The 14884-nt window shown below is 55.0% G+C and overlaps 1 protein-coding gene across 16 annotated transcripts in view; it reads left to right on the top strand.

The window, feature by feature from the left end:
* The window catches only part of NCOR2 (nuclear receptor corepressor 2), a 236218-nt gene that overhangs the window by 77640 nt on the left and 143694 nt on the right, over nt 1–14884 (top strand). For all 16 annotated transcript variants that reach the window (XM_018061381.1, XM_018061395.1, XM_018061386.1 and 13 more), the window contains 3 exons: nt 1494–1711; nt 8541–8668; nt 10712–10889. In XM_018061381.1, coding sequence (XP_017916870.1) covers nt 1607–1711; nt 8541–8668; nt 10712–10889 — 411 coding nt within the window. In that variant the 5' untranslated portion in view covers nt 1494–1606. The remainder of the gene's footprint in view (nt 1–1493; nt 1712–8540; nt 8669–10711; nt 10890–14884) is intronic.

Raw genomic sequence — 14884 nt, 5'->3', positions numbered from 1 at the left:
AGTAGGGGCTTGTGAGTGGGGTGTTGCACGTGGTGGGGGCCTGATGGACACTGCTTTTCTCTTTTTCTTTTATTTTTGATGTTGGGTATGATTTATTTGACTCTTAAACAATACAAATGCAACAACCCATGGTCTCCCTCCCTTCCCCTTTCAGAAGGCACTGTCCTCTTAGCTACAGGGACAAGCAGAAGATTCCACATCACCAGAGCTGCCCCCAACCTCCCAGGTCTTTCCTTCTGTTCTGTTAACCACCCTCCTCCTCCTGTGTGTGGTGCTGGTGTTTCTGAGTGGACACCCCCTTTCAGAGTGGCCCAGTGTGGAAGGGGCCCAGGACCTGGCAGACTCTCAATCCTGGCCTGGGCGGAGGAACCAGTTACAATCCTGGAGAGGCTGCCTGCAGCAATGGCCAGCAAAGAAGGGAGAGAAGGGTCCTGGGGAGAGTGGGGGGCCCCCAGAGATTCTTGGGCAAAGGCCTCTTCTAACCAGAGGCTCTCTTGCTCTCTTGACTGCAGTCCGTTCTTCTTCTGAGTCTCAGTTTTTCCATCTGGAAAGCCAGTGGACTCTTGAGATTCATTCCGTTGTGGACACAGGTGTGCTTTCTCCCCTGCTTTATCCTTCGCCCGCCCCCCAGGAGCCACCTGGGGACCCCTTGGGGCTGTGTCCCCGGCTGTTTCTGCAGCATGGCCCTTGGGTTCCCAGTGCCCTCACTCTCAGCTGACATCCCGGCCGACCTCATGTTTGTCCTGTCCCCCAGCCCAGTGTCACACTCGCCCACCCAAGGGTCACCAGGAGGCCCAGGCAGGCCCAGCTCTGCCCGTGGTCACCTTGTGACCTGCGTTCTGCCCGAGCTGACCCTGTTCACCACCGCCCACCCCCCCCCAAGCTCGTGTGGACCTGTTCCCTCGTGGGACTGAGCTCCCAGGTGCTTTTGGGGAACTTTGCCCTGGTGACTCAAAGTGGCAGAGGACTTGGGGTGAGGTTGGGTGGGTCGAGGGTGTTAGCAGGCCGTTGGGGTGGTGGGGTCAGTGTCTGCAGAGTTGAGGTTCCATGGGGGTGAGGTTGGGTGGTCTGAAGGTTCTTGGGGGCCACAGGGGTGGTGAGAGCAGTGTCCGCAGGGTTCCCTGGGGTGCAGTTGGGTGGGCTGAGATTGCTTGGGGGCCATAAGTGAGGTAGGGCAGCGCCTGTAGAGTTGGAGTTCCCATGCCTGCTGAGCAAGGACCTTAGCAGTGGGGGAGGGCACAACTGTCATCCATGTGGCTTGTACAGCAGCTGCTGGCCTGGCCTGTGGTTTGGAGGGGCCTCAAACACCACTTGGCGTCTCCCTCTGCTGTCAGTGGGCAGAGAGCGTGCCAGTGGCATGGAGGAGGGTCTTGGAAGACCCCTGTCTGCCCTCACTCCCTCACAGTGGCCACAGGAAGGACTTGGGGCCCCTCCAGGGTCCGCCAGGAGCAGCTGCCCCATGGCTGATCTTGCTTTCTTTTCTGTTCTCACAGGTGCCTAGGACAGGGTGGTCTGCGAGCAGATGACGAAGACTGGCTTTTAATCATTGTTGACCATTGAGAGGGAGATTACAGGGGCCCAAGAGCCCCTCTGGACGCCCACCACCATGTCGGGATCTACGCAGCCTGTGGCGCAGACGTGGCGGGCCGCCGAGCCCCGCTACCCGCCCCACGGCATCTCCTACCCCGTTCAGATTGCCCGGCCGCACGCGGTAAGGGGCACGGATGTTCGCCTGGGGCCACCTTCGGAGTTTTCCTTTGTCACTGGGTTCCTGTTTCTCCCTGGAGTCGGCGCTGGTGTGGCTCTGATGGTGTCCAGCCAGGGCTCACTGTCTCCCGTGGGGAAGTGGGGTGACTGGGCAGATACCACTGCTATCTGCGGCCTTGCCAGGTCCCGGGACATCTGGGAAAATCTCTTAGCTCCCACTTTAATGCTGGGAAGGTGGAGCCCAGGGCCAGGCTGAGCTGCGATCCCTGCCTCTGGGTCTGCTGTGGGGTTTGCATGTGCATGTGGAGCTCCTGCTGTATACACTGTCAGCCCAGCCTCAACCAGGCTCCCCTGCTTTAGGATTGAAGTGACTTCCTAGGGGCTGTGGTTCGCAGACCCTCCCCTCCTCAATCCTCAGGGCCTGGAGCCTATTCACTGAGTGATGCTCAGAGCTCCCGGATGACAAGGCCAGCACGTGTCATTCTCTGAATCTCTGACATGAGCAGGGGAGGTGAGGGGGTGGTGGTCCAGGGGGTTGGTTCTGCTCATGGGAGAGCTGCCCCAATGTTGAGGGTGGTGGCCTGGTGGGGAGGGAGCAGGTGTGACCTTGGTCAGCTTTTTAAAAAATTTTTGGCCTTACCATGTGGCATGTGAGATCTTAGTTCCCCAACTAGGGATCTAACCCAAGCCCCCTGCACTGGAAGCCTAGAGTCCTGACCACTGTACCATCATAGAAGTCTCCTCAATCAGCTTTTCTGAGCTGCACCCAACTCTGTCCACCTCCTACTGGGGGTCCCCTTTCCTGACTTCACCTGTAGCTGCCTGTGGCGCTGAGGATGGGCTTTGGTTCTGCTCTGTTGGCACTTATTGGGCACTTACTGTATGCCGCATCTTCAGGGGCTTGCCAGAGGGCCCTCAGAGTCCTGGGCTTCCCCTGTTGGACCCCCTAGCTACTCAGCGAGGGACCGTGAGGGTTTGCAGTCACAGCCGGGGTTGAAGCTGGCCCTGCTGGCCCCAGTGTGTACATGCTTGTGTCTGTTCTGCGCAGGTGGCATGGTCCCTCCTCCTGAGACGCTGAGAGGATATGGCGTGGGAGGGCTTTTGCATCCTCCGTGAGCGAGATGTTTTTGCATATGAGCCCACTGACCCAGCCTGAGGGTGTCCCAAACACAGTGGCCTCTTGAGAATTTGGGCCCCAAGATGCTTTTGAGAGCTGGCTGTGATCAACAGGCACATTATGAATGGAGTGGTCGAATTCTCACAAACAGCCTGATGAAAGAGCACCTCACGTTATCCTCCCATTTTGCAGACGAGGAGATTGAAGCTGGGAGGTTAAATAATAGGCCTCAGGTTCAATCACTGTGAGGAGGCAGTGTCGCTTCAGCTTCAGGACTCTGTGTGCACGCATACTCAGTCGCTGAATGGTGTCTGACTGTTTGCGACGCCATGGACTGTAGCCTGCCAGGCTCCTCTGTCCATGGGATTTTCCAGGCATGAATACTGGAGTGGGTTGCCTTGTCCTCCTTCAGGGGATCTTCTCGGACCAGGGACTGAGCCTGCGTCTTTTGCACTGGCAGGTAGATTCTTTACCACTGAGCTACCAGGGAAGGACTCTGAGCCCCTGTGAAAAAGATGCTTCTGTTTATTGGTCACCTACTGTGTGCCCAGGGTCCAGGACTATGCTCCTGGGGATCATTTATTATTATGTATTGTCATCAGCTTTGTCATGATCACAACAGCAAAAATAAGCATTCTCATCCACTGAGTGCTTGCAGGGCAAGCTTTATTTTGTTTTTTTAGTATTTATTTATTTGGTTGTGCCGGGTCTTAGTTGCAGCATGTGGGATCCAGTTCCTTGACTGGGGGTCGAACTCAGGTTTGCTGCATTGGGAGTGTGAAGTCATAGCCACTGGACCATCAAGGAAGTCCCTAGGGCGAGCGTTTAGTTTATGCTCTTTGTGTATACAGTTGCCCTTGCTCCAGGGGGAACATTTTGCAGGTGAGCAAATAGGATGGGTTATGTAACAATTCTGAGCCTTGATTTTTCATCCATAAAATGGGGTAATGAGAGCATCTGTTGCCTGGTTTCTCCTGGGAATGAAACGTGATGATCTGTGGAACATCATTATGGCACATGTGTCCAATTGCAAAATTGTCACTGTCATTAGAGCTGCCTGGGGGGGCCCTCCCCCTCCCCCTTCTCCTCCCCTGCCCCCTCCCCACTGTCCCCTCCCCCTCCCCCTCAGGGGGCCTCCCTCCCCGCCCCCCTGCCCCCTGGGTGAGTCCTCCAGTCCACATGGCCCTCCTATCTTGCCATCCCACCCTTCCTTTGCCTTAGCCTGGCCCTCTTGCAGTCATTCGGAGTCACCACCTGATCTCAGACACTTTCTGTTTTTTCTGCTGGACTGCCAGTGATGCAGGGTGTGGCTGGGCAGAACCTAGTGGTCACTTCCTCTGGGCAGGAGGCTGAGGCTGTGCGTGGGCAGGGCCCTGGACAGCTACGAGGTGGGGCATCCTTATCCTGTGTGGTGACCGCAGTGGGGCCCCGCTTCCTGACCACCCTGCCTGGTGCTGGGGCGGCCCAGCTGGGGTCCCCTGCTTGTTACTGGGAAGGCTTTAAAAGCAAGATTTCTGGGTGTCCGGGGCGGGTGGTGGGGTCTTGCTCTCCCAGGCATGTGTCCAGAGCTTTTCTTTGGCAGGTGGGAGGTGAGCATTGGGACTGTAATCTGGGGGTCCCCCTGCAGCCCTGAGCCCCTAACCCCTTACTGCCAGGCCATTGTACAGAGTTTCTGAGAATTCCCTCCTCCACCCCAAGTCTTTGAAAGACAAATGCTGAAGGAAAAGGGGAATAAAGGCACAGAGAGACAAATGCCCGGTCCAAGGGCCAGATGGGGACCCAGGGTCCCAGCGCCTTGTACAATAGTTGAGGCAGGGATGCTAGGATGAGGGGCAGCGCAAGAATGCCCAGATGTGCCTTTGAATCCCTGTCCCTCCCAACTTGCTGAGTGACATTGGGCTGCGTGGGGCAGGCTCAGTTTTCCCATCTGTGATATGGCTGTTGTGGCTCTGAGCGTCACCGGCAGATGTTTGCAAGGTGCCTAGGGCCGTGTCTGCACACGGCAGTTATCTCTTTACTCCCGGGAGGCTGGCGGGAGACTGAAGAGGGCCTGGATTCTGAGAGGGGGCTGGGAGCAGCCTCCTCCGCTGGCCTATGCTATGACCTACGGATCTACGTCATCTCCAGGCCGCCTGCTGTGTTATGCCTGGCTCAGGTGGAGGGCTTAATTCAAGTGCGCTTCTCCGATTTGGCGTCAGGCACGCTCAGAGCCTCTCTCCATGGTGCTGTGCACGTGGCTTGCTCAGTCCCACCTGCTCCTCCCGCACACCCTCTCTGTGTTCTGTTCTCACCATCTCTGTGCTCTTGGCTTTCCTCCCCCACAGTATCAGAACCCCACATTTTTCCCCAAGGGTCCTGGAGTCTGACGGTCTCCCAGGATTGAGGGTCTGAACACATTCTCACCTTCTTGTCTCTTTTCTCTTGTCTGCTTTCTACAAGCCCCTTCGATTCTGCCCTCTCCCTCAGGTCCCCTGGAACCTCTTGAGCTCTCTTAAGTTCCTTCAAGCCTTGAGCTGAATGAATGCATTCAAGCCCAAAGACACAGGGTCTGAATCCCAGTGCCACTCCTCCCTGCTGTGTGGCCTTGGACAAGTTGCTTAACCTCTCTGTCTCTTAGTGTTAGACAGGTGTTTAAGTGCACAGGCTCTCATGCTAAACCCCTTGCATTCATGTCCTGCCTCAGTGATGTCCTAGCTGTGAAATTCTAGTTTAGTGGTCTGGCCACCCCTTGCCTCAGTTTCTCCGTCCATTGAGTGAGGGTAATTATAAGCCTCTGAAAGTGTTAATCAGTTGTGTCTGACTCTTTGCACCGTTATGGAGTATAACCCTCCAGGCTCCTCTATCCATGGAATTCTCCAGGCAAGAACACTGGAGTGGGTAGGCGTTCCCTTCTCCATGGGATCTTCCTGACTCGGGGATTGAGCCTGGGTCTCCTGCATCGTGGGTAGCTTCTCTAAGCCTCTGAGGATCAAGTTAGTTGACACATGCAGAGGCCTCTGCACCACGCCTGGGAAGGTTAGCATGACTGATACAGTACTGTGTTGATGACTGATGCTGCTGCTGTCATGACAACAGCGTGCCCGTTAGCATCCTTTTCCGAGTGGACCCCAGGGTACACGGCAGGCTCTTCCTCCAGAGGAGGGGTTGGCAAACCTTCTCTAAATATTTCAGACTTTTCGGGCCATGCGGTTTCTGTCACAATGACTCGTGGCTGCTGCTGTCCCAGCGCGAAAAGTAGCTCAGCCAACACGTACTGGAGTGGCTGTGGCCGTGTGCCAGGGACACTTGATGAGACAGGCCGAGCCTGGCTTTGGCCTTGGGCCTCGTTGGCCCCAGATCAGTGCTTATCAGGCTCTCTGTGGGAAGGACCGGTCTGTTTCATTTCCAGTTTGTCACAAACGGATACATGGCCTTCTGCACGTGACCCAGTTTGCGGGCATGAGGACGGGTTTAGGCCGAGGCCGGCAGGACCGTGCTGGCCATGCGCTCAGATGCTGCGGTCGTGTCAACAGGCTCTCAAGAAGGATCTGAATCTGCTCATCTTCAGTGCTTCCCCCGAGACCATGGGTCACAGACTCAGGAGCCCGCTTGGGCCACATACATGTATGGGGGCAACGGGTGGGGCTGGAATGATTTGAAACACATGGAGGGTTCTTATGTTGCTAGATGTGTCTGGAGGGTTCCAGCCAGCATGCTTGGTGTCTTCAGGCTCCTAGGATCACAGTGAGCCTCACTTTCCGCCTCTCTTGGGGTCTCCCCAGTTCTTTCCTTCCTGTAAAGATCAAGGCACCCTCGGGGGTCCCTGGACTCAGAGCCCTAGGGTAGAAATCAGTATGGGTGGCCCCCAAGATGGTCTTGGAGGGACTGTGCTCTGAGCTCATCCTGCTTGACTCTTACTGGGAAACTGAGGCCAGAAAGGCTCACACAGTGGCAGCCCCATGCCCTTGCCTCAGGGGCCCCAGGCGCCACGTGCATTTCCCCACCTCAGCTGGCGGCGGTAGGCGAGCCATCCTGCCCGGGCCCTCTCCCGAGGGACTGGACTGTCTGCCTTGCTGCCGCTTTGTTCACTTTGCTTTTGTGTGAGAGGGAATTTTCCTCCTGGCAGACTGGCGCTTGCTGATTTCTTCTCACACCTCTGCGTGCGTGTGCACACCAGATCCGTGCCTGGCAGCCTCACCAGCGGGATCCCAGAGGCTGCCACCCACTTCCCCCAGCCCTTTCTACTTCTCCTTTTGAGAGAACCTGGTGGACATCCTGGAGTGTGGGGAAGCTCGGGGGAGGCCGAGCCCTCCTCTGCCTCCTGGAAGCTGCCGTCAGTCTTGGGGGAAATCCTTGGAGTGTTAAGGGGGATTTGTGGTTGGAGGCGTAGAGGCCTCCTTCAGTCCAGGTCAAACATCCATTTCAGTTTTCTCTTCTTTGATTTGGCCACGCCGTGTGGCATGTAGGGATCTCAGTTCCCTGGCCAGGGACTAGGGAGCCCTTGCTCCTGCAGTGGAGGTGTGCTCACCACTGGGCACCAGGGAATCCGTTTTACTGGTGAAGACACTGAGGCTCAGAGGGTTTGAATGATGGACACTTACCTCTAGCCTGAGGCCTTGTAGCTTCTTGCTTCCACGTTGGGCTGCCCAGGAAGGCCCTTCCCTCAACATTTCCAGCCTCTGAAGTTGACAGGATCCCTCTTGATTGTAGTTACTCATCCCCTCCAGCTTCCTAGCCTCCCAGCCTCTTACATGCTGTTGTTTTGGAGGGTCTGAAACACATCCATTTCCAACACACCTACGTGGTATCATCTAATTCTTTTTGCAGAAATAACAGCTTTAAAAAAAAATAAGCCAGACAGCAAAAGAATGACTAGATTTTTACGGAAGATTGGGAGAATTCAGAAAGGCGCCAAGAAGAAAATAAATCACCTACCATCCTACACTTTCCCAAGTCTTACTCTTGCCAGACATCACTAACTGATTGCCACCCACAGCGTGAATGTTCTCGGCAGACAGAAGTAATCGATTTGGACTGGTACAAGTAGGAAGCCTGTCCTGTTTTCTCCTTTGAAAGACTTCTTGTTTCAGTCTTCTTTTTTTTTTTTTAACATTTTAGTGTGTCTCCAGTCAGCGTGTAGTTGCTAATCGGAGCACATCTAATTCGTTAGTGTTTTGTTTTCCCCCAGATGATAATGGTGATGATGGCACATTACTGAAGAAGGAGGGTTTTGCCTGGAGTTTATCCTTTTGACTTTGAGCTGTGCTTGTGTATGCGACACACGTTTGTGGGTTTTCCCTCTGCAAATGGGAGACTCCCACGGCGGTGCTTCGTTTTGGAACCTGGTATTGGAGCCTTGCAGACTGTCAGTGTTTGCTGTGTCACCCGCTTCCCCTGACCCGTGTCTTACTGTGTCTCCTGCACTGGAGACAGACACGCAGGTTGTGCCTGTTTCCGGTTTTCTCTGCTAACACATGGGCTTGGTCGTCTCATATGGAAAGAGGGCCGGACTGGGAGACTGTGACAGGGTGGGGCGCCCTTTAGCTGAACAGGTCACTTCTTGGTGGCCACTGGCCCCAGGAATGCCTCCTGGCCGGACAGGGACTGAGGGCCGAGAGAGGACGTGGGAGGCTCCCTGGGTGGAGGAGCAGCACCGGGCAGGGGGCTCTGGCCCTGGGTCTCTGTGTGGGTCGCACCACAGTGGGGTGGGCGCTCATTGGCCTCTCTTCTGCTGCAGGATGTTGGGCTGCTCGAATACCCACACCACCCCCGTGACTACACCTCACACCTGTCGCCCGGCTCCATCATCCAGCCCCAGCGGAGGAGGCCCTCCCTGCTGTCTGAATTTCAGCCTGGGAATGAAAGGTGAGGAGGGGCTTGCGCATCCATTGCTCAGATGGGGAAGTGGAGGCCTGTGCTGGTGGGGAGCTCCTGAGGATGGGAGGTGTTAAATGGAGGTGTGTCAGCAGGGCTGGAGATGGGCAGGGAAGAGCCACGTGGCCCCTCGGACTTCCCGCCATGGTCCCGCAGGGGTCTCTGGGTGTGTGGCCCAGGCAGGAGGGGATGACCACCTAGAAGTAGGGGAGCAGGGCTGGGTTGCTGGTTTAGAGGGATGTGCCTGCAGCTGGCTTCACACGGGGAGCCCCTTTCCCCCTCCCTCCTACCTTTGTCATCATCCCTTTTTCTCTGAGTCTTCGTCCATTCTTCAGCTGGCAGACGAGGTCCCCTGGGCCTGCCTTGCCTTTGCGAAATCCAGGTGGGAGGGAGCAGACCATGCTGCAGGTGGGGGCCCAGCAGGGCCAGGGCTGAGGCTGTCAGGACAGGCCAGAGCCCTGAGAGAGCCTGAAGATGCCTGAGACGGTAGTAGCACTCATTGCTAAGAGTCCTGAGCTTTTCTTTTCTTTTTTTTTGCTGCGTCTTTGGCTTATGAGATCTCAGGTTCCCAGCCAGGGACTGAACCTGGGCCACGCAGGTTCACCTTAACCACTAGGCCACCAGGAAACTCTTGAGAGTCTTGAGCTTCTAACACGTGATGAACTATTATAGGCTGTGGCTGCCCACAGGCACCTAGACAGACAGACTTGCCTGCAGGGAGCCCATGGTCTTAGCAGGGGAGATATAGCAAACACACAGGATGACTTGAAAATGGGGCAGGCGACTTGTTTCCTACTGGGCGGGGAACGGCTGCTATTTGGCTGGAGTGACTGGGAAAGGCCTCTCAGGGGAGAGACACTTGGCACTAAGTAGCCAGTCATTCAGAGAGCCATTTGGAGAGTGAGGTGACCAGCCATTCAGAGAGCAGGGTGAAGGCATTTCAGGTGAAGGGAACAGTATGTGTAAAACCCTGGAGAGGGGAATGTCCTTGGACTTTTCTAGAGAGGCAAGGAGGTTGGGTGGCTGGGGTTAACAGGTGATTGGGGATCCAGAGGGTAAACTTCACAGAAACCAATGGGAGGGTTTCGAGCTTTTCTGGGCAGGGAGATGGCTATTAGGAGGAGATGCCCCAGGCAGTAAGGAAGGAGAAGAGCTAACGTGGAAAGAGCTGGTGTGTGTGTGTGGTCCAGCCTAGCTAGTGCAAAGGCCCTGGGCCAGGAACGCAGCAGGCAAGGTGAACAGGGGCCAGATCAGGCAGGGCCTGAGGGTGGGGGGAATGCATCTGGATTCTTATTCTGAGTTTATTGGGGGAAAAAAAGCATGAACTTGAAAGGCGTTTCAACAGGGGCAGCATTTGGACTGTCTGGTCAGCAGCAGCGGCTGGAGGTGGACGCTAGGAGTCCTTCGTCTGCTGTGTGTGCTCAGGCAAGATCATGTCCTCTCTGGGCCAGTTTCCTTCTCGGCCCACTAGGGAGGAGGGTTAAGGAGAATTAGTCACGAGTGATTAGGCTGGAGAGCTCCTATCTCTGCATAAGACTGCTGGGCTGAGTTGAGAAAGGGGCAAGGCCAGGTTGAACAGCCAGAGTGCTGGGATAGACTAGTGATAATCACCTCTGGGTGAGTGATGTACAAATAGCATCACATGTGTTAACATCTGTGTTAGACCCACAGTGTTTTTCAGACTTTCCCTATGAATCACCCAGGATCTTGTTTCAATGCAGAGTCAGACTCAGCAGGTTAGGGTAGGACTCAGAAGATTGTGTATTTGTAATCAGCCTTAAGAGGGGCTGATGCTTCCGCTCTGGGGACCACACTCAGGGAGCAGGCAGTCACCAGGACCCTCTCTTGCTATAAACATTGTCGATGAATGCTGTCTCGGAGGAAGACAAATCTGTATTTGAGTGCTGCCTCGCTGTGTGCCCTTGAGCAGATGGACACTCCTTTCGGGGTGGAAGAGGGCGTGGCTCATGGCCGTGCTCAGCAAGGAGGGCAGCAGATGTGATGTCATGTGCTCCCCCCCGCCCCTGCTGGCAGGTCCCAGGAGCTTCACCTGCGACCTGAGTCCCACTCGTACCTGCCTGAGCTGGGCAAGTCAGAGATGGAGTTCCTGGAGAGCAAGCGCCCTCGCCTGGAGCTCCTGCCCGACCCTCTGCTACGGCCCTCGCCCCTGCTGGCCGCTGGCCAGCCTGGGGGCTCCGAGGACCTGTCCAAGGTAAGGCTTGGCCCCCAGCTGGGAGCTGCTCTGAGGGTTTGGGTGTGCTGAGAGTGGGCGGGGTTCAAGGGAACAGGTGGGTGTGTCAGGCTGGGAGGAGGGACTGAGCACAGGGTGGTGTGCAGAGGCTGGGCAGCGAGAGGAGGGTCTAGGGATGAGCTTGGCTCCGTGGGCTGTTTCTTGGCTGCAGAGGGGCATCTCCCCTACCCCTGTTTTCCGCCCCCGAGTGTTTCCCGCCCTTGGGGACCATAGTGCCCTGGAGGGCTCTTGCATTTCACTCTTCTTTAATCAGAGTCGAGCTGAGATGGAGGGGGAGAATGTGCATAGATAAAGCACCCACAGTTTGCTGCTGGGAGAGGTTTTCTGCCATTCCAATGAACCTCAGGACCGACCCCTAGAAGCTCATTTGGTCCCCATCTAAACGGAGGAATCGCAGCCAGTGGTTCAGATGCTTCTGTCTCCCAGGGTCGCCCAGCTGCCTCAGAGGCTGCCATTTCCCTGCCACTGCCTAGGGTGCAGCAGGGACCCTGGCCAGGTGACACACTCGTCCTTGGCCGGCTGCATGACGGATGTCCTTTCTGCACATGCTGAGCGGTGTCACCGTGGTCTTTCGTGACCTTGGGGACACACATTAGCTCATTAACGGCTGCCCAGCTGCTGAGTGAGGTCAGTGCTCTTCTTACTGCAGCCTCAGCGGGGGTGGGTGGGGACTGGGAGCCAGTCCAGGGGAGGGAAGTGGTCCCCTCTGACCTGCTGGATCTTCCTTCTCTGCCTGACACTGGATGGGATTGAATAGTGAGATTTCAGGCCGAGGCAGGTTCTTTAATAGGGGGACTGGCAGGGAATGGGGTTCCTGGGTTGGTCATGATGATGATGAGAAACTAACACGGACAGAGTCTCTGCCTGTGGGCCGGGTCCATTTGAGTGTCAATTCCATTGTGCCATCTCAGTTGGATGAAGACTGATCTGCGATCATCTTTTTAAAATGTATGTATGTTTATTGGGCTGCGCCGGGTCTTAGCTGTGGCATGTGGGATCTTTAGTTTCAGTATGTGGGATCTAATTCCCTGACTAGGGATTGGACTCACGACCCCTGCCCTGGGAGCACCGAGTCTTAGCCGCTGGACCACTTGGGAAGTTCCTATAATCACCTTTTATATAGGGGACCCCAGGCTGAGAGAGCCACTCGCCCGCAGTCACCGGAATGTGGGAAGTAGGCACTGAAGCCCACGCAGCCCAGGTCTGCCCAGGATGCTGGCCCCGCCTTGGGCTGTCCCTCTGGCCCTTCAAGCCTGCCATCCTGCCATCCCTTGCTGGCATCCTCCTCTTAGATTCCGTGACCCCTCAGCCTCCTGGGAGGGATGTTGCTATTGGAAAAACTGTTCCCTGAAGGGGGTCTTGGGTAGTAGGGGAGCAGGGTGCGTGTGGCGGGGGACACAGGGCCATAACCAGGGAGGCTTGATGTCCTCCCAGAGGGACCAGAGCCCCGAGTGGCCCATGTCCCTGTGCTCACATCTGGTTCTGCCTGGAGAATGGGCTGGTGCGGGTCTCTGGTAAGCCCCCATCAGGCCTCTGCTGCCTGCCTGATGGCTCTGCAGAACTGGGCTCCAAGCCCTCAGGCCTGCGGGTCCTTCTGAGGGTCTCTGGGCCTGACAGGCGCTCTGTGAGTCTTTCTGCTTATCCCTCTCCTTCTTAGAGTGCCCCGGGGTGCCTCCTCTCCTTCTGTGAGTCTTTCTCAGTCTCTGCTTCTGTCTCTGTGTCTCTGTCTCTCTCTGCCTGGATATGTATGTGTATCTGTGTGTCTCTCTGTTTCTCTCTCTGTCTCTGTCTGTTTCTTCCCTTCCTGGACCCCATGGGTGTGGGGGAGTGATGGGCCCTGTGTTGGGGCCTGGCTGGACCAACTCCTGTAATTGCTCCAGGCTGTTAAGAGCATTTGGAAAGTATGAGCGCATTTTGGGCAAGGGAAGAAGCCAGGGGAGAAACACAACTCTGAAGGAGTTCAGATGTTTTTTGCGTCTGTTGTGTGGAATTTAGCTGGATGCGTGAGACAGGAATTTGATGGGATTTTTTTTTTTTTTTTAACAGCCCTGCTCCCTTCCCCTCCGGCTGTGTTCCTTTTTCATATAAAAATGTTCTGTTTTATAATGCTTCCCTGCCCTCAAGCCTCTGGAGTCCTGTGGCATCAGAGGCTTCCTTTGAACTTCACCAGACTTGGTTCTGGGGACTTTAGAATCATCACAAACAGCACCATTTCTGAAAGTCTCTTTGTCTGTTGGGGCCCCATTGGCTGAAAGGGACAGAAAACCCATGCAAAACTGGCTTAAACAGGGGTCCTGGCTCATATAACTGAAATACCAGCATTGTTGGCTTCAGGCACAGCTTGATCCAGGTGACATGTCCCTGGGTTCCTGTCTCTGTCCGTTTCTTGGCTCTGCCATCTTGCATGTGGTCTTGTTAACAAGAAGGCAGTTTGAGATTCCAGGCCTTCCTCTTCCCACATTCAAGGTCAACAAAAAGAGCTTTCCCTGTGTTTCCACATTTCCAGACAAGAACTGTTTATCTCCCTGCCTTTGAGTAAGCCCCTGCCTATCCTGGAATCCATCATGGTGACTGGCAGAGTGGACTGTGGGTGCCTGAGCCTGGCCCTGCCCTTTCCTGGGTCTGAGACGGAGGAGGAGGGAGCCCCAGGGGGTCCTCTCCAGCCCTCAAGGCTTTTGCTTACCTCTGTGTCTGTAATTTTACATAATGAGCTTTTCTGTTCCACGTTGGCCTGAATTTTTACGCCAAGGGCATCTGACGGGGAAAATGGTGCCAACTGCTACCTAGCGACTGGTAAGGGTATTGGATTGTTATTTTCCTCCTGCGGGTTTGGACTGAAATGAAGGCCAGCTGCCATTGGGAGAACCATCTGGAGGCCCAGTAGCCGGGCTCCCCCAGTCCCATTCCTGGAAAACTCAGCACTGCAGAAAGCACTCTTTGCCCTCTGGTGTGCATCTTCTATTCACATAATATGAAATTAAGCAGGTTGAAGAGAGCAATTCAGTGGCATTTAGTACATTCACAGAGTCGTGCACCATCTCTGTCTAGTTCAAGAGAATTTTCATCATCCCAGAAAGAAACTGTGACCCATCAACACCCACTTCCTCCTCCCCAGCCCCTGGCAACCACCCGTCGGCTTTCTGTCTCTGAGGATTTACGAGTTCTGGCCACTTCATATCAATGGGATCGTCCGATATGTGGCCTTTTACGTCTGGCTTCTCTCATTCAGCATCATGTTCTTAAGGTTCGTCTGCGTTGTACCATGGGTCTGTACATCACTCGTTTTTATGGCTGAATCATATTCTATTATACGGAGAGACCACACTTTGTCAATTGATGGACCCGTCTTTGCAGTTTTGCTGAGAATAAAAGCCAAGCCTGCACCTTGAGGAAGAAACCATTGAAGAAGACAGCTTTTCCCCATTAAGACTTTAAGAAAAAGTTTCCAACAACTTTTCCAATAGTTCCTGGTCATTGCCAACTGCTTCATCCAACCCCTCTGCTGCCCTTGTCAGCTTTGGGGACGGAAATCTTTTTCCTCATGGCATTTTATTAAAAATTTTTTTCTTTCTTTATTTGGCTGCCTGGGCTCTGCATTGCAGCATGTGCTCTTTATCGCAGTGTGTAGGCTTCTGCAGTTGTGGTGTGCAGGCTCAGTTGCCCTGAGGCATGTGGGATCTTACTTCCCCGACCAGGGATTGAATCCAAGTCCCCAGTGTTGGAAGGCAGATTCTTTACCACTGGACCACCAGTCCTGCTCATGTCATTTTGAGAATTATCCCCAAATTAGATGAGCTGTTTCGGGGTGTCCTGGCCCTGAAAGCCTCCTGTCCACAGTCCTCGTTCTCACCTTGCTCCTCTCCGTCCCTTCTTGGTCCTGGTGGGAGATCAGAGCGAGGCAGGAGAGATGTTTCCTACAGCAGGTAATAGGACCGGGCTCTGGGAACCACGTCACC

Source organism: Capra hircus, chromosome 17 (genome assembly GCF_001704415.2).
Source record: "Capra hircus breed San Clemente chromosome 17, ASM170441v1, whole genome shotgun sequence".
In the NCBI taxonomy this organism is placed as follows: Eukaryota; Metazoa; Chordata; class Mammalia; order Artiodactyla; family Bovidae; genus Capra; species Capra hircus.
The sequence above is the reverse complement of the archived record's forward strand: the minus strand, read 5'-3'. Positions and strand labels throughout refer to the sequence as shown.